Below are 19310 nucleotides of genomic sequence, written 5' to 3'. Positions count from 1 at the left end.
AGATTTTATGAATTTGTGTAGTCAAGTCAAAAAATGCTTCACTAATGGATAAAAAACAACAATAAAACAAGGAAACAACTGTTTTATTTGTTATTTAATAGAATGTTTTATAAAGAGATTTAAAGGAGACATGTTGGTTTTTCTCTCCTCTAGTGTGTGATGTAGGTTGTTAATGTTTAACTCTATCCTATGGTTGTGTCACTCACTGTTTCCGCGTGGCAGGAAGGAAGCCCACCATCTCCATGGCCAGCTGAAGCCTCTCAAAGTCGTGCTTCAGGTCCTCGCCCTCGACTGTGAAGCAGTCCTGGAAAGAAAGAGGCAGAAACCGGGCGTCAGGCTCACAGTCGCCATCATGACCTCGAAGCCAGAAGAGCCAATGATGAGCTGCTCTGAAGTTTAGAAGGATTCAGTGAATGTTGTTGACATGCAGGGTGCCCAGATGTTTACAGAGCGTCTAGCAAAGATACTTAAAATAGTTCCTCAGTTTATTCTGCTGAAACAAAAAAAAACAGCGGAACGGCCTGAAGCAGAAGAATTGAATGACTCACAGTGAGGGGGGGGGGGTCAAACATAACAACAACACTGCGGTCTGATGAGGATCTAGTCTAGAGAACAGCAGCGTGTGCTCGTGTAGGGGAAAATCTAGGCTGTTAAAGCGAGCCGGAGAAAGAGCTGAGAAGCGACTCAGGGGTTTGTGTGAGTTTATGAGGTGGAAGCAGATACACAACAACAGTGAAGTCTGCGGACAGGAGCTACACTTTACTCAGTGAGACACAAATAATCACACACAGTAAATATCCAGTCGACTGTACGTCCCTGAATCTCGTTTAAAAGCTGCTGTAGAGCTTAAAGAAAAACTTTATAAACGTCTGACCCTTGTCTTAGAAGTCCTATGTGCATTTATAATAACTTAAATTAATTTAAAAATACTACATTTCAAATTAAACTTCAGAATTTAGATGTCGTCCTATGTTAAAATATGGACTTGAAACTAAATTGAATATCAAAAGTACACAAACAATATCAATTAAGGCCTTATGTTTTGAATTTACAGCAAAATAATCTTTATCATTTATTTTAAGTTCTATACATTTTGTAGTATTTGTGAAAAATCCATACTGGTCAGGCTGAATGTATTTTTGCATATTGATTTACAAACAACAGTATCAAGTGAATAATTTGGAAGTAACTTTAACAACTGTATCCACTGTTTTTATATAATAATAACAATAGTGATAATATATTATATCATAAGGTATTTATACATTAAACTGCCAAGACAAGAATAACTGCACCTGTTACGATATATGTAGCCGAGTACAAAATACAATATTTACCTCTAGAGTCCTAAAAGCTTACAGTAGTGTTTTAAAATATCTAACATTTAGCAACCAAATGCACACGAGGACCATATGTGTGGATCTGTATCAGAAGTTAATGACGACAGGAGGCGGAGCTTCGGAACACGTGCGTTGACGTAGCTACACAAACTCCGTCCAGCCAGCGTAATGTGAGCCCGTCTGTTTTCTTATGGGCTCATTCCACTATGGCTGCCATAATTATCACATACCGACTCCTCAGGAAGACAAACACGAGACGCACACTCACACCAACGTGCCTCCTGCCTCCCTCCCTCCTTCCCTCCCTCCCCCCCGACGGGAACTCACTGTGAACTATTAGTGTCTCTGGTGTCACATTTCTATAGAAGAGGGAAATATTCACGTCGCTCGGTCTGAACGAAAACAATATTTTACTGTCGTAGAACAGGTCGGTTGATGATTCCAGATGTCACACGTTGGTTTTAGGAAATGAAACATAACAACATTAATAAGTCATTAACAGGTCTTAATATATTTAATAATATATTTCATTTGGCAGATTTCCTGTGCTGACATGAAAAGATTTAGTGGTTTCCCTTGTGTTGAAAAAGAGGAAATTCGAAAAGTTGACTAAAGTATTTTTGATTTGAATGTGTTCATAATTTCGACCACAGGATTAATCCCACTGAAATCCCAAGTACATTATGTATCTCACAGTATTATTAGTATTTTGTTAACTAAATAAGGTGAAAAACAAAGCATTATTAAATGTAAATAGTGAATTAAAGTGAACTGTTGCATGCATGTAGTGGAGAAAACAAAAAACTCCACCAAACCAAAACTCTTTCAATCATTGACATTATAATCTCAGCTTTTTTTTTCACAGAGCGACAACTGTGATTCGAATCAGATGTTGTGATTAAGGGGTAAAGATGAATTATTGGACCCAGAGATATGATCAAGTAAATCTACTGTAGCTCAGTCACTGTGGTGATGAAGTGTCTGTTAGAGCATCTTCATCATCTGTGACTCATCTGAACAACTTCTCTCCACAGGTCGATTTTCACGTTTAAATAAATGTGTCCAAGTAACTAACACCTGACACATATTCATTCTTTTATTTGAACTTATTGTAGGAAAGGGTGTGTGTCGAGTCGGAAAAAATATATAAAAAAATTGAAATCTGTTATTTCCATGTAAGTTATGGCTCATGTTATCAAGAATGTCTCTGATGATCTCGTCAATAACTCTGTTCTTGTCCAGGCGTCACATGACAGGTTGACAGGGAGCCAGCATCTACGACGGCAGCACCATGAAACCAAAGCAGCCTCATGGAATTCAGTCATCATTCATTTTATTATTCACACCGGTGCTTTTCCTCATTCGACCTGTCAAGCTGTCGGACGTTTGAAAAGTCTGTTGTAATGGAGTGTGACAAAAACATGCCAACTCCTGTGGGTGAAAGGTTCATCATCACAACTGATTCATAAACTTTAAACTCCCTCAGATTGTTACAACATCTGGGAAACTTCCTCTGAAAGCTGCCGAATGTCCGACTTCCCTCTTATACATACGATACGCAACTTTGGCAACTACACAACCTTGTTTAATGTTTCATGGGAGTTGTTGTCTACCTGACTTGACTCGGGTGCAAATCCTGTTCACGGATGAGGAAACATATTGAAGTTCTTTTGTTGTTATGCAACAAACGGTACCATTTGTGTTGCGTTGTTTGCCCCACAAGCTTCAGCAGAGACGGACAAAGTCGATGGGGAAAGAAAAAATGATGCAATATAAAATGTGCCACTACCTTGAATAAAGGTGTAGATTTTTCTGGGTTTGATCAACAAAATAGCATCGATCTAGTCGTTTCTAATAAAGAATTGTTACAAATTATATTTTCTATTCAGACAGAACCCAAGTATGATACCTCACATCATGTTCCATGTAGTTACACCTAAATTTAACGGGTGATTGAATAACTTCTGACTTTGATTTCTTATGCCCAAACAGATTGTGTGAGAATTTTGAGATTTTTCAGGCAGAACCCAAGTATGAAACCTCACATCATGCTCCATGTAACTCCACCAAACCAGCACCCTGGAATATTTGCATATTTGCACCAGCACCATAATAAGCATATTTGAATATTTGCACTACTGCACAATTGAACATTCATCCGTAAAGATATATATTTAGATGTATATATTTTATTTTCAATTTTCAATTTTTGATATTCTATTTCATTGTTATTCTATTTCATTGTTTTTTTTATTCTATTTTATACTATTTCTATTTTTATTTTATTTAATTTTTTTGGGTTGAAATTACTGAGAATTGCTTAAAGAGAGTGTGTGACCCAAGCATTTCATTGACAGTGACTACTTCATGTTATCTCTGTTCATTTGACAATAAAAAAATCTTGAATCTTGAATGTAGTTACACCTAAATTTAACTTAGTAATTGAATTAATTCTGACTTTGATTTCTTATGTCCAAACAGATTGTGTGAGAATTTTGAAAATCTTCTGTGGCAGGACGACCAATTCCACCTTCTAGTCGTTGAAAATACAGGAAGACTTAACTACAAAAACTAAAAACAGTGCAACAGGGGAAAGCAAAAAACACTAACAAAAATAAACAGCACCCAAACTGAACTAGGAAACATTGAAAGAGCGACAACATATGCAAAGGACGGACGGGGACCGGAGGAGGTGGAGCAGCTGTGCAGGGGAGAGTGGGACTCGAACCGCCGGGGCTCAGGTGAGTGAAACTCTACTTGTTGCTGTTTCATCAACGGACAGACACACTGACACACACAGAAGCACAGATACTGACCGGTTCACTCTCACAGTAACTGTCCCAGTGAGGCTGCTGGCTGTTCTTTGTCATCTGGGAATGCTGAGGCAGAGTTTACAGGGAGAGGGGGGGGGGTAGGCGGATGTTAATGGTTAGACAGCAGCATTCCAGCGGCATCACATACTGTACATTTAAACACGTAGCACGAGATTTATGAGCAAGTAGCGTTGATGGAAGGACGTGTTATTAAGACGGAGCTGAGACACAAGGAGACGTAGAGACAGACATACGTCAAACATTTAGGAGAACATGTGACACTGATGATGCACACGCAAGGAATTCACAGACATGTTATTTAACACAGGAAGCAGAAAGATGAATAAACTGCAAACACACATGCACATTGTGGATTCGGTTTTCCAAAAGCGTGAGTTGTTATGGTTCATTTCAAGCCCTCAAGAAACTACACATTTGAGCTCATGTAGATAAAGGATGAAAATCAACTTGCAGATACGTTTTTCTTTTTGTTTATGGTTTCTGTTAATAAGTCACAACAAAACTAAAATAGCTTGGCGGTGTGGCCTAGGGGGTAGAGTGGGCGTTCTCCAACAAGAAGGTTGCCAGTTCAATCCCCGCTCTTCCCCATCTGCATGCCGAAGTGTCCTTGGCAAGATACTTAACCCCTAAATGGCCCCTCATAAATGTTGAGTGTACTAAAAATGTAAGTCGCTTTGGACAAAAGCATCAGCTAAATAACATGTAATGTAATGTAATTTAAGGACATTTAATTCCTGAGTTGCACTTAAAAAGAGAAAATTGTTGGACAAACTAAAACAATACTTAAGTTGTTAACACATAAATCACTGGAGTTTGTTGAACAAGTTACAATCACACAATTGCTAACTTTGGTTTGACCCAAAAAACTGTGTTTTACCAATTGAGGTAATTATTTTAAGTCGTCCCAACAATTTTCTCTTTTCAGCGAGAACAAAAACAACGTGCATCTGCAAAATGATTTTCATCCAGTTACATTAATGAGATCTCACAGTCACAAACGCAGGAAAAGGTCAGTTAGAAGAGTCGAGGTCACACGTGTGGTTCTCGAAGCAAAAGGCAGAACGAGCTGGAACGATTGATTTTGATTCAGGAAGGTGTGAAGAAAGAAAAACATCCATAGCAGTCAACATGTAAACCAGTCTGGGAGAGGAGAGGTCGTGAAATCCATTCCAAAGAGCCGTGCACGATGCAAGAGGGTCATCCTTCACGTGAACTCCACAGAGCAGGCGGAAAGTGACCGAGCGAGAGAACGGTGCAAGAATGTGTGTGTTTATGGATACTTGTGTATTTGTACGTGCACGTCAGCGGCCTGGAGGAATGAGAGGAATTCCTTCCTTTATGCAGGAGTATGGATTTTGGAGGAAGGTCGAGCAGGTCGTGGTGGGAGTGGTCGAAGCTCAGTGGTGCAAGAAGTTCTCCACACAATATTCATATGTAAGTGTGTGTTTATGGTGAAACCACACAACACAACAGAGACGAGGGACAAACACCATGTCGCCTGTCTTCTTGTTTGTGTGTCTGTGTGTGTCTGTGTGTGTGGGTGTGTTAGTCAGCGGTGGCGTGTGGCCGAGGATGTGACACCACGATGAAACCAACGTGTATGAGAAGATCACACACATGCAGCTACACCCACAAAACACAAACAGATGCACAATTTAAAACAATCTTTGTCGTGACTATAAAAAGAAAGTGAGAGTGAGCGGGGAACAGTTGTGTTGAAAAACCACCACCAGTGGAATGTGTTTCCTTTGTGTCATCGTTTCTGTCTTTCCTGTTTGGAGACACCGACACACACAGAGGGAACCGGGGGCTTCCTCGGGTACAAGGACGAGCAGACGACACAAACGCAGACACACAAACCTTCACAACGCTAACAAATAAATGAAGACTCATGGAAAACACACGTGTGAGACACATTTAGTGATCTCATCATTTCTAATAAAACACGTTATTGTGCCTGGAGCTGAAGTCCCCACCTGGCTGAGGTAATGATATTCTTCAGGCTTCTTGAGGTGAAAGGCTTCCCTCTCTTCTTCACTCGTCCCTGCCAGCAGGTAGTAAAACACATGGTAGTTCCTGAAAGAGAAATAATATGCAATTATGGTTATGGGCATGAATATCTGTATTTTTGTGGGTTTCTGTATGAGAACACAATGTGAATTCTGGACAAACATATTTGCGTTGGCGTATTTGGTTCAATAGCGAAAGGTATTAGATGTTTGATATGTTGGGTTATTGTTGGGGGTAGCTTCTGCCCCAAGTGAAGGACTTTTAGTATCTCAGGATGTTCAACAGTGAGGGGAATATGAATGTTCAGGCAGGTCGGTGCATCATCAGCTGTAATGATGGTTTTGTACCGGATCGTTATGGTGAAGGATTCGATTTACTGGTCAATCTACGTTCCAGCACTCAATCTGGGTGGTGACCAAAAAGCAGGAGATTACTCCCTGGGGAGCTTGGAGTAGAACCGCTGCTCCTTCATACTGGAAAGGGGGGGCAGCTGAGGTGGTTTGGGTTCCTTCCCATGCACGCACCACCGGGAGGAGACCCAGAACTCGCTGGAGGAACTACACATCCCTTCTGTCCCTGAGATGACTCAGCATCTACCTGGAAGACTGTGGCTGGGGAGAAGGACGTCTTGAATACTTGACCGGTTAACTCGATAAGAGGAAGACAATGCATGGATGGATGGATGGATGATGGATGGATGGATGGATGGATGGTTGGTATTATTTGCTCATTTCTTTCCCTTGTAATGCAATTACTCTCATAGTTTCCATTCTTCATTAATTTAACATTCACGGTATGTTATCTATTATCTATTATCATTAAGAATGATTTATCTATTGTTTGTGTTGGCCGAACTTATCTAATCTCGTTTAAAAGACTGAGGAAACCAGTGTGTCGGGCAGATGGACCAGTGTTGAATTCTCTGGAGCCACAAAGCAACAGAGGCTAAAGCAAAAAAAGTAGAAAGGGAGTAATGGCAGCTCAGTTTGTGTGTGTGTGTGTGTGTGTGTCTTTGTGTGTGTGTGTGTGTGCTCGCCCTTTTTCTTCTGACAGCGTAAAGGTTAGAGGTCAAATTGTGCAGCAGCTGTGCGACCGACGGTTCTCTTGGAACGAACACGCACACAGACACACAAGCTTGGAGTCAGCAATTCATCTCAATGCGAGAACGCAGGGGGCCCTCTGTGGGCCCCCCCCCATGGTGAGGTTAACCTTCACCACTCCATCCAGCCAGTCCCACACATCAGTCCCACTTAGAGGTCAATTCACTTCATGACTCACACGCTGGCAAACTAACAACAACAGGCTTTCTCACTTAAATTGACTCAGATGTACAAATGTTTTGCCAAAATTCAAACCTCAGATTTATTTTATGCTTGTGTTTTTCTAAGTGAGAGGATTAAAGTTTGAAGCTAAGTGCAGGTTGGATGTCACGGACTGTTTCAACATCGTGCTAGAGCAGCCAAGAACCTGGTTTGTTGACATATTTTCCTTATTAGGGACCTCAAAGCATCATCCATCATTAGAGCCTTTGTTGATATAATATATTACAAGTTTAATTCATACAAATCTGTTTAAAAAAGCAATATGAAACTCATTTCACGCAAGGAGGACATGAATCATGTTTGATTGATGCACAGAAAAAGCCGTAAAGTTGGAGGCCAGCTCATTTATTTCCCTTCACTTTTGTTTTGAGCTGCACTTCATAAGATCACGATTCAGTCCATCGCTGCTCAGACGTAGAAGCTGTAAGTTTCAATAAAACCACTAACTTCTGTTTTACTTTCATATTATTATGATAAACTTCTGCTCACCGCTCGTTGTGCTCCTGATAGACCAGCCTGGACTTCTCCAGGAGGTATTTCTCCACATACGCTCTGAAAACAGTTCAAACAAGGTGTCAAATGATGAATATGATATTTATTTGTGAGGAAATTGAAATTCCTCTGTCTGCTCACCCTCTCACAGTGCCCCTCTCCTGGTAGTTCACCTGGATGAACTTGCCGAAGCGACTCGAGTTGTTGTTGTGAGCTGTCTTTGCGTTTCCAAATGCCTGAAGGACGAGAGAGGAAGACGCGGTGAGAAAACAAACACACACTGTTGAAAATTAATGTGAAGAGGCGACATATAACACATCTTCCACACATATCAGTAACGCACGTTAGAGGGTCAAGTTCAGAGTCGTGGATGGGTGTGGATAATTCGTCTGTGGGTCGAGCTCACAGAGACTCGGGCCTCGTGCCAAACTTGAAAGTCTGTCGGCCTGGACGGCGCGGAGCAATCTTTTCCTCTCGCATAGTTTCAAACGGCATCAGTCCGAGACAGATTAATAACATGGTTTTAGGATCTATTTAAGTCAGAGTCAGACAAATTGCCAGAGTTGCCGGATGAAGGAGCCAGGCCCAGCAGGCCTGATGGAAAAAAGCTCCTCAGTGAGTAATGGGATCCATGTGGCCTTGTGGAACATGTGTAGTGGTTGTGCTTTAATAAGACGCTCCAGTATTTCCCCCGGCAGCTCTGTTGATGTTGTATGGCTGCCTGGAGGGGAAGTCGTTTCTTTCGGGGCCTATATAAACCCTGCAGTTATTTGTAGCTCCGCCACAAGTAAACAAATTCCTCAGCGAATCACTTAGAGCGCCCCGAGCCGTGCGTCTGTGGAATGGGAAAGCACCCCCTCTTTGACCCCGCCCTTTCACCAAACGCCACTAACCAACATGCACGCAATGCTAAGAGGAGGCTAGCATCGAGCTAATCGGCAGCGCTGTGAGCTGGATGCAGGAGTCAAAGGGGCTCGGTTATCAATCAACCTCATCTGAGAAACATGTTGTTTCGGTTCAGGGTGGGCCGTGATTGGCTCGGAGCATAATGCAACACAGAGGAAAGAAAATTAGGAGAAGATTTTTCCAGCCCCAAACCAAACAAATCAAAGCTCTACGAGGCAAAGTAGTGATCTTTGTCCAGTTATCATTTATTTTCAAATGGATCAGAGACACAAGGTCTGCAACGCATTTCAGTCAGAAGTATGCACATGACACATGGAGACGCACGTGGAAGCATTTAGTTTTTCATTTGCAGAAAGAGCTCGAACAGAAATGAGTATTGCAACGAATAATCGCTAATCACCAACACATTGGAGCACATGCTTAAATGTGAATTTAAGTACACAACAGCTGTTAGCAAAGGAAACAGGGTCAGCCACGCTCGTCATTGATTATACATGTTGCCGCCTGCACTGGAAGCCGAGGCTGATGTCGGTTGTGTTCTTCTGGAATGAGGTCACTCTCCCTTATCCTTTCCAAACATCTTCTTTTTAGCAGTTTTCAAACTGAAGTGGTTTCCTCTCTCTGGAGTAGTGAGGACACCAGGCATATCCGCAGCAGAATGGATGCATTTACAAAGAAAACCATGGCTGTATGGATGCAGCCTGAAACACATGCCTTTAGCTACAGTCTCTTCCTAATAAAGCTCTGATTGGCCAGTTGACCCACTGCTGTGATTGGTCAACGGCCTCCAGCACATGTAGGAAATGTTGTCTTCTGATTTCTCTTTACCTGGCTTTGTTAGGCAGTAAACCAGACGAGCCACTAGGTGTTATTATGTATTGTGCAAATGCAAATCACAATGATGCAGAAGTAGGGTCTGGGCTACTAACAAGGATTTCAGGGGAGACGGGAGTTTCAGTGTTTTCAGGGGGAGTGGAGCTCCCTTTACCATGGACACAAAAAACCATAGAGGAAAGAAAAACTAAGAAAAGCAACATATGTCTCCTTTCAAATACAAATGGGTTTATAATGTAGCCCTGAGGGGAAATCCCGGATAAAAACTGTGTAGAAAAAACTAAATTAAGTGAACTAAAACTCTGTGATTCAGCGATCATCACACCATTAAAAAATGGTTTTGGAAATCAGGACTCAGGAGAGTCTGCTAGACTTTGGCCTCGGCGCTGCTGGCAGACGCTGCCTCAAACAACTGGATCACAGCGATGAACTCACTCTTCATCTGTGACTCACTCGGCTGAACAAATCATTAAAATAGGCAGACGCGGTGGAAAAACCTGTTCAACTCTAGCGTCTGGACAAAGGAAGTCTCCTTTTGAAAATCTGATGCCTGATGCCGTCGATATTCCCAGAGGAGCTGGTGATCTGTTCGCCACTTCGTCTGCCTCTGAACTTTCCTGGTTCAGGAACCACGGGTCAGACGAGGACAGAGGAACATCACTCAGCGTCCCTAAGTGGTCAGAAGTGCCCAAAATGGAACAGCCAGTAAAAAGCAAGCACTCAAGCACTAATAACAACAGCCTGCTCGCAGACTCGGTGAGGAGCCCGGGTCAGACAAGTCAGAGATCAGAGCTCTGAGTGATTCTCTGTTAAACGGCCTGGCGTCCAGCATGATGTGATGGGCCAGCAGGAAGCAGGATGTGGAACAACTCAAAACGCTGAGAGCTGATTTATGATCAAGCAGCGTGTATTTGTCCACCTGGTCTGTGTAACAAAAACGACGCATGGTTAAAGAAGACGTTTTTACAGCCGACAGTTTTTATTCTTTCCAAACTTGGGCCGGCTCCATATCAACGGCAGTAAAACACATCTCATAACAGAAGTGCCGTGTCGTCATAAACGGACCTCGAGGGGGGGATGAGGTTTCAGCCCAACATGCAAGAAAGGGTTTATCAAAACCTATAAAAGCATTAAAAACACATTTCAATAAGTCACGGGAGAGCGTCAGGACCAACTGCTGCATTGAAATGTTTAAGCAACAGTAAAAAAAACTGTCATAAACATCCATCACGCTGGAGTCACATCATCGTAAGTGGAGCTGAAGAACAAAAGAAATCTATAGTAACATGTCAGCAAACAAAACATCAAACCAGGAGTAACAGATCATTCACAGATGGACATTCTCCTTCACCCGAAATAACCACAAATAGACCTGAGTGCAGATCAGCCACAGGACAAGTCGTGCTTTCAGTTAAAAAAATAAAAATAAAATGATTTTACTGCACTTATCCACAGAAATGCTAATCCACTCTTGCCTCTTCTCCTGTGGGAGTTGTCAAAAGTTATTCTGGAACATGGAACGCAAGCCGAGCTCTCGCAGACAGGGCAGGCCGAGGTAAAGAGGGGAAAACTAAAACACTAAATCACGTCATTCCTTTTTTAACGATATCATGAAGAGCAGGATTTCAAACACAACATCAGTGGAAAAGCGCTTGAGGCCGGACCTTGAGCCCTTCGGACGGACGCAGAGACTCAAACAGACACCGCAGCTGTTTGCACAGACGTGATTCGCACCACTTCAGTCGCTCCAGTAGGTCAACACTGTTATTCTTGGCCGCAAACTGCAGACTGAGCCAAAGGCGGAGCGGCGACGGAGTTGAGACGGTGCCAGCGTGTTCAGAGTGTAATGTGTCCGACGACAGGCTCGGTCAAAGTCGTTCTGAGGAGAGCGAGGACTGAGACGGAGGTTTTCATCAGCGAGCGAATCCGTCTCTCCTCACGTGCACATCTGGAGAAACTGCTCCGATGTGTTGAGTTCTGTGGTCACGGTGAGAAAACCTTTCAGTTACAAGGGTTCGTCCGTCAACGTTCTTATTGAGAGGAAAGTGATAGCTTCTATTTGAGGCACAGGTAGATCCTTATCATGACTCAGCACTTTCTAATAAACAATTACTCTGGAAGGCAAAGGTCCTTTTAGTTTGATATCAGATTTAAGCTTCACTGCCAACCGTCATGTTCCCAGTGGATCATTTATTATTATAACAGAGAAGTAAATACACAGTTTTTTTCAGTGCTGCAGTCTTTGTTAAATCTGTATTTGTAAAATAGCAGCACCTAATAGGATGAATATTAATTGTAACTAACTAATATTATGAATAGGAGAACGTTATTTTATCTAGGCTTTTGATTTGATTGATTGGAATTTAATTTAATTTATTTGTATTTGTATAATTATGTCTTTATTTACTTCAATCTATTCTTATATTTTTATATATGTATTTTTTTTTATTATTTTATTTAATTTTATTTTAAGTTATTTGATTTCTGCCTCTTTTTCTTTACCCTGAGTGTTTGATTGTGGGTTGGCATTCAGCTGCTTTTCTTTAGGTATCCTGATCCGATCCTAAGTATTGACGGTAGGGCAAGTCTCTGGGCTGTGGCAACAGATGCAGATCTCTGAGTAACTAATTGGTTAGAGATGCTTCGAGTCATGAACTCCAGAAAATGTCTGGAAAAGTGGGTTTGGACATTTTCCAGAGGTTGCCTTTCACATATAAAGAACGCAGCAGGAGATTTTACGGGTCAGACGTGTTCTCAGCAACAGGAAAAAGTGGGAAGAGTCAGGCAGGAAGTGGCACCTGGGTCGTATCATATCTATAACTTACACATCCAGTAAATCAAATGAGTTTTTTCTACACACAATATGTGATGTACACAACCATCTAGAGATAATCCTATTATCACATATAGGTCCTTATTTGTTCTCTTCTAGGAAATCAATAAGATTTCCAGCGACACCTCACAGAATTGCTCAGATCAGATTCTATTAATGCGTCTCTGTAGTGAGTTGATTAGGCCTCCTCTGTTTGCTGCTGAACGCTCTGACTCATACATCGCAGAGCCGACACACATTTAATCATGTGAGGATGACTTCATTAGCTCAGAGGAGAGGAAGAGGAGAGGAAAAGGATGAAGAGAGGGGAGGTGAGGAGAGGAGAGGAAGAGGAGAGGAAAGGCGGGGTGGAGAAGAGAAAGAGGAGGAAAGGAAAGGAAAAGAGATGAAGGAGAGGCGAGAGACAGGAAGAAGGAGAGGAAGAGGAGGAGGAGAGGCAAAGGATGCAGAGAGGGGAGGGGATGAGAGGAGAGGAGAGGAGAGGAGAGGAAGGAGAGGAGAGGAGGACGAGAGGGGTGGTGAGGAGGAGAGAAAGAAGTAGAGGAGAGGAGAGGCAAGGAGAGGCGGGGAGGAGGAGAGAAAGAGGAGGAAAGGAAAAGAGATGAAGGAGAGGAGAGGCGAGGGAGAGGAAGGAGAGGACAGGAAGAGGAGGAGGTGAGGCTGGGAGGAGAAGAGAAAGAGGAGCAGAGGGTGAGGAAGAGGACGAGGAGAGGAAATTAAAAGATATAAAGAAGGATAGGAAGAGGAAGAGGAGGGGAAGAAGGAGAGTAGAGGACAGGCAAAGAGAGTAGAGGACAGGCAAGGAGAGGAGAGGCGGGGTGGAGAAGAGAAAGAGGAGGAAAGGAAAAGAGATGAAGGAGAGGAGAAGGAGAGGGAGAGGGAAAGGGAAAGGGAAAGGGAGAAGGAGAGTAGATGAGAGGAGGAGGAGGAGGAGGAGGAGGAGGAGGAGGAGGAGGAGGAGGAGGAGGAGGAGGAGGAGGAGGAGGAGGAGGAGGAGGAGGAGGGAGGAGGGAGGAGAGGAGAAGCAAGGAGAGGAAAGGTGGGATGGAGAAGAGAAAGAGGAGGAAAGGAAAGGAGATCAAGGAGAGGGAGAGGAAGAAGGAGAGGAGAGGCTGGGAGGAAGAGGAGGAGGAGAGGCTGGAGGAAGAGGAGCAGAGGAAGAGGAGAGGACGAGGAGAGAAGAGGAAATGAAAAGAGATGAAGAGGATGGGAAGAGGAATAGGAGGAGGAGAGGCTGGGAGGAGAAGAGAAAGAGGAGCAGAGAAGGAGGAGAGGACAAGGAGAGGAAATGAAAAGAGGTGAAGAAGGATGGGAAGAGGAGAGGTAGAAGGAGAGTAGAGTACAGGCAAAGAGAGTAGAGGCAGGGTGGAGAAGAGAAAGAGGAGGAAAGGAAAAGAGATGAAGGAGAGGGAGAGGAAGAAGGAGAGGAGAGGAAGAGGAAAAGAGGCTGGAGGAAGAGGAAGAGGAGCAGAGGAAGAGGAAGAGGAAGAGGAAGAGGAGGAGGAGGAAGAGAGGAGGAGGAGGAGAGGAGAGGCAAGGAGAGGAAAGGCGGGATAGAAAAGAGAAAGAGGAGGAAAGGAAAATAGATGGAGAGGAGAGGCGAGGGAGAGGAGGAAGGAGAGGAGAGGAAGAGGAAGAGGAGGAGGAGAGGCCGAGAGGAAAAGAGAAAGAGGAGCAGAGGAAGAGGAGAAGACGAATAGAGTAAATGAAAAGAGGTGAAGAAGGATAGGAAGAGAAAGAGGAGCAGAGGAAGAGGAGAGGAAGAGGAGAGGAGAGGAAATGAAAAGAGAGGAAAAAGGAGAGGAAGAGGAAGAGGAGGAGGAGAGGAAAAAGGAGAGGAAGAGGAGGAGGAGAGACCTGGAGTGAACGGCCGGGTCACACTCGGCCCTTGAATAGAGAGCGGAGACAAAAGCCTTCTTGAGTGAACTCACAGAGGGAGAATCTTGTAGTAAGTCATCGAACGCTCAGGGTCACAAACGAATGTCCACGCCGGGTTGTGTTTGGAGATCATGTGACATCCTGGTCCCAAAGTGCACAGAGAGACGCTTTGTGTCCACTTCAAAGTTTCCAAAGTGAAAATGGCCACGAGATAAAAAAAAAAAAAAAACAACATTCTTCTGACTCACTGACCAGAAATTGATTTAGGAAAAGTGTCAACCAAATTTTTAGCATTCCTCCTCCCGACAGTCGCTATATGGAGAAAATTACTCTGACAAATTGTTCCATGTGATTCAACGGCTTCAAAGAGGCATTGTTCATTTAACCTCCATGGATTCTCACATCCTTTTTCCCCCCCGAGCCTTTTACCGGCTCATCCTCCACAGGATGTCAACAATGAGGCGAGTGGCCCGAGCCCGACATGCATCACGGTGATGTCACAGTGTGTGTGTGTGTGTGTGTGTGTGGGCAGATGACGCCAACTCGTAAAACCGTGCCCCTGGTAATCTCACACCTAAGGTCAGGGGAGAGCTGTGGTCAGCGCGGCTGTTTAATCACAGAGGGGTCCCGGCTTAGTGAGAGCAGGGTGGGATGTGGGTTCTGTCAAAACAAGAGCTTTTAAAATGTGTTTTAAAACCATCGGGATAAAAGAGGGAGAAGCGGTGAAAACACTTGGAGCTTTGTTTTTTACTTGTTTTGTGACAAACTAAAAAGCTTTGGACAAAATCTGGACCCGATGATGCCACCGGAGGGAAAGTCCGTCGATCACGAAACTTGTTGGAATTAATCCCTCAAGAATGTCCGGACAGTAATTTGTGGGAAACCAACCGATGGTTTGAGGCGTTTTTTACTCAGAACCACAAGTGTCGACCTCATGGTGCCACAGGAGGAAAGAAATCACCAGAGTCAGGAGGTTTCTCTCGTCTGGGGAAATGGAAATCCATCAAATAACGAGATCTACATTTTTCCATTCCACAGACACAAACCACTTTTTTTTAACTTGCTATTATTAAACATGATAAAATGAGGTTCAGTGCAGGAGATTTTCTTTCCCCCGACTGGATCGTGTCCAGGATGTTTGTCCTGATTAATCGCAATAAGAGCAGTTGAGGGTTTTTTGGGATTTCAGGAGTGAACTATGGGATTTTTGCTTGGCTGAACTTCTGCCGCCTGTCATTAGCTCTTGTTGCTATTCCTGGTTTAATCATATTGGATTCAGGCAATAATTGCAATGAGTGCAGCTTTTGTTTAGGAAAAGATCAATGTTGGATAAAGCAGAAACTTATAGTCGGTTAATCAAGGAGTCAATCGCCAGGGAAATAATCATGAACATACATAACATATATAAAACTTAACATGTGTTTTGATGAGTCATTTTCGAGTAAAACTTCTTAACATTTATTTATTCTAGGTTTTATACTGCTCGTCTTTTGATTAGTTGAGAGTAAAGTGAATATTCTGAGCTCCTGGACTATTGAGGGGACAAAACAATCAATCTTCTAATAAATAAGGGATTTGAATGCATCCAAATCTCCACAAGAGAAACAAACTGTGGATTAGAAAAGTGTTGAAATGCAAATCAATGCAAAACAGTGTCAGCCACCGTAGGAAAATGTGGTTCACCCATTTTAAAAAGCAACTAAAAGTTTGACCGGACGCCAGCATTAAAAGATTTTTGGTCTTTCCATCTTCCTCAGTGAGTTCCACCATCGCTCTGCCTCTCAGGCCCCTGGGAGCAGATCTGATGGTCCAGTGAAACTATCACTACAGACGTCAACCTTGACAAGTGGTGCAGCTCAGGCAGGAGCAGCCGAGCTCGGACGAGCAGCCAAAAACTTCTTGGCTCGTGTCGTTGGGGTTTTTAACAACTGACGTGTCCGAGGCAATTTCAGCTGTAGAGGTTTTTTTTTGTTTAAACTGCTGTCACATCCATTTATACAGCATAATACATGTGTGCATAATAATAATGCAAGAAGTTATTTATATCAAGGTAGAGATTTCTCAGCCCACAGGAGAAAATTAAAATAAACAGGTTAGAACCACAGGAATAGAGGCAATTACAGTTTGCATTGCAGGAGACTGGATGTTCTGTTTCTTCCTTCATGGATGAAACAGGCTATGATTTAAATTGATCAAACTAATTATTAAAGATTATAAAGATGACGTCACTGTTAATTCATATTTCAATACACAGTATAGCATAAGAAGTTTGTTTTACAGAGAAACATTTGTGATAGTATCATGTATAGTATAAAGTAATAGTATGACACATTTCCACAGTATAAAGAGTTTACTTTTGTTCAGTCATTTTAGGTCTCATCCAATTTTCTAAAAGGTTTCTACACGTCTTAACAACTCAACAGCTTTAACACCAACTTTTCTCTTTCCTCCTTTTCCTCTAATATCCCATCCCCACCTTTCTTTTTCAGTGAGAGAAGTGACCTCTAGCTCGTCCGGTCAGGATTTGAAAATCAGCTTCAGGTGGAAAACACTAACATATTTAAAATGTAAAGCAGGAAATGATGTGAGCACAGATTTCAATTAATCAACTGTGCGGTACTAACTTCTCACTGGATCCACTACAGTGACAGTGGGTGATTAACGTCTCATAACACCGGACTACAACATGTGTGTGTGCATGTGACTGAGAGGCTCACGGAGAGAAAGAGGGAGGGAACGATGAGGAGACGGAAGAAAAACAAAACAAGAAAAATGCAATTAGAGAAAGCGACGGCCGTTGATCAGTGCAACAGTGGATTAAAGTATTTGTTTCAATCACTGAGTCTTCCTACGTCAGTGGGGGGGGAGGAGGCGGGCATTAGTCACAGGGACGGAGATGAAAGCCAGGCATAACAAAAAAAAAAGAATCATGGATCTCAGGAATTCCTGCCAGAGCCATCTTTCATATAACGTAAAAGTCCCTGATTTAGAGAAGACGACTGGGGAAAAAACACATTCCAGAATTGCAGGCCCCTCAGACAGAAGCAAATCACAAACTCTGAAAAACCATGAAATTAACTAATTTATTCCTCATGCTGTTTCATAAATTGTACACCTGTGTATTAATCCTGAGAGAAAACTGTTTTTCTCATCATTTCACTGCGTTTTAAAGTCAAGACAGAAAAACTGTGGTGATGGAACAATGACAACAAACCATAAACGGAAAGATACGCACGTCTGAATCCATCTATTTCCAAATTTAATGAAGTTCGGAATGATATCAAAAGATAGTCTGATCCTGTTTGCAAAGGAGATCAAAGGATTCGGCCAAACGATCGGACACACTACGAGATCAGTCTCCTAAATATCCCTGAACGTCTTTATCAGCATCCATTTATTATTACCATGGGAAACTGGCCCCTTCGTTCGGATCCAAATTTAATGGGATCTTTCTTGGCCAAAAGTTTCATGGATAATCGGTTCTGTGGTTATTACTTAACCCTGCTGACTGACAAACAAATAAACACAACCAATAAACCAATAAACCAACACAGGGGCAAAAACACAACCTCCCGGGCAGAGGCAATAATGAAAGTTAGCAGCTGTAACACTGAGTTTGTGAAAATGTTGCACACCCTAAAAGACAAGGAACAAACACAACAGCCTAATTTATTTAAACATTTATTTAATGTTTGTGTTCATCAAAAACTTGATGAACACAAACAGGAAATATCATATTTGTGTTAATCATTAGATTTTGCTGAGTAAATGAATCGGTGTGATCTTTCAACAGAGACAGAAACACAAAATGCTTCATGTCTTTCCATTTTCCATTTGATTAGTCTGCACAGACTCCGTCTCTCAGTGTTATCAGAACGTCTCTGTGTCAAAAAGCAAATAGATTTATCAGAGAGTCCACACATGAGACTGTAATAGAGACATTTCCAGCTCGGTCATAACTGCTCTCCGGTCTACGGCTTCTATTTTAAGCACATGGTGTAAAGAGCAGGGAGCAAGGGTTAGTGCTTGTTTTTCAGGGCGTTTCCAAATATACTATTGATAAACCTGAGAAGCAAACAGTTACTGTGTCAGGTTCGTTAGGGTTTTACATACTAAACTCATTAATCATAAACGTGTTTTAGGTGCGACATTAAATTCCCATTTAATTAATCAGCGCACCGCCTCCCATTCCCTTTCATATCCAGGCGTGTGACCACAGCTTGTCATGAGCTTGTTTGTCAGGTAACAAGACACAATGTTTGTCGTCAGAGGAAACGTGTTTAAATAACAATGTTTAGTCATAAAACTCGTGCACAGGTTGTTCGTTTGCTCTGCAGTCAAAACAAAATTTGTGATTTTGAAGCCGTTTTCAGACGTAAACTCCAGAAAATGTGCAGGAGTTTGTCAGCAGGAGATTATTCGAGACAGACACATTCACAACAACAGGAAAATGTAAGCGGGAGGTGGAAGTAGATCAATGCAGGAGGCAGGATAAGAATCCCAGAGCAAAGACTACGTTTTAGTTCGTAGCTCATACACACTGATGTTGGCCCTTATCCTCAAAAGCTGACGAATCAACATCCTGAACTATTGTATTTTTATCCATGAATTGAAAATGTTATTGATTGTTTTTGAGATGTGTGTATCCCTGCATTCCTAACCCTTGGGCTGAAGGTGAGTAGAGTAAATCCAGTCACAGTCCAACTAAGTTTAGGTCCAGGTGATGGGACAGTTGCTAGAACCGGACTTTATTTAACTGAAATATCTTCCATCTTGTTTGATGTGAAAAGTTGATAGAGAAGTCACACCTCACTCTTCCTCAGCGTAATGAGACGACTGACCCGGCTGCCTCACAGAGTTT

General features: G+C 42.6%; 1 protein-coding gene across 1 annotated transcript in view; it reads right to left on the bottom strand.

Annotated features, from left to right (window-relative positions):
* myo9aa (myosin IXAa) overlaps window positions 1–19310 on the bottom strand; it is a 103546-nt gene that overhangs the window by 41087 nt on the left and 43149 nt on the right. The window contains exons 3-6 of the mRNA XM_061068690.1: window positions 8140–8234; window positions 7996–8058; window positions 6151–6250; window positions 207–304 (exon numbers count right to left, since the gene is read on the bottom strand). Of these exons, the coding sequence (XP_060924673.1) occupies window positions 207–304; window positions 6151–6250; window positions 7996–8058; window positions 8140–8234 (356 nt within the window). The remainder of the gene's footprint in view (window positions 1–206; window positions 305–6150; window positions 6251–7995; window positions 8059–8139; window positions 8235–19310) is intronic.

The sequence above is a fragment of the Limanda limanda genome, chromosome 3 (assembly GCF_963576545.1).
Source record: "Limanda limanda chromosome 3, fLimLim1.1, whole genome shotgun sequence".
Classification (NCBI taxonomy): Eukaryota; Metazoa; Chordata; class Actinopteri; order Pleuronectiformes; family Pleuronectidae; genus Limanda; species Limanda limanda.
The sequence above is the reverse complement of the archived record's forward strand: the minus strand, read 5'-3'. Positions and strand labels throughout refer to the sequence as shown.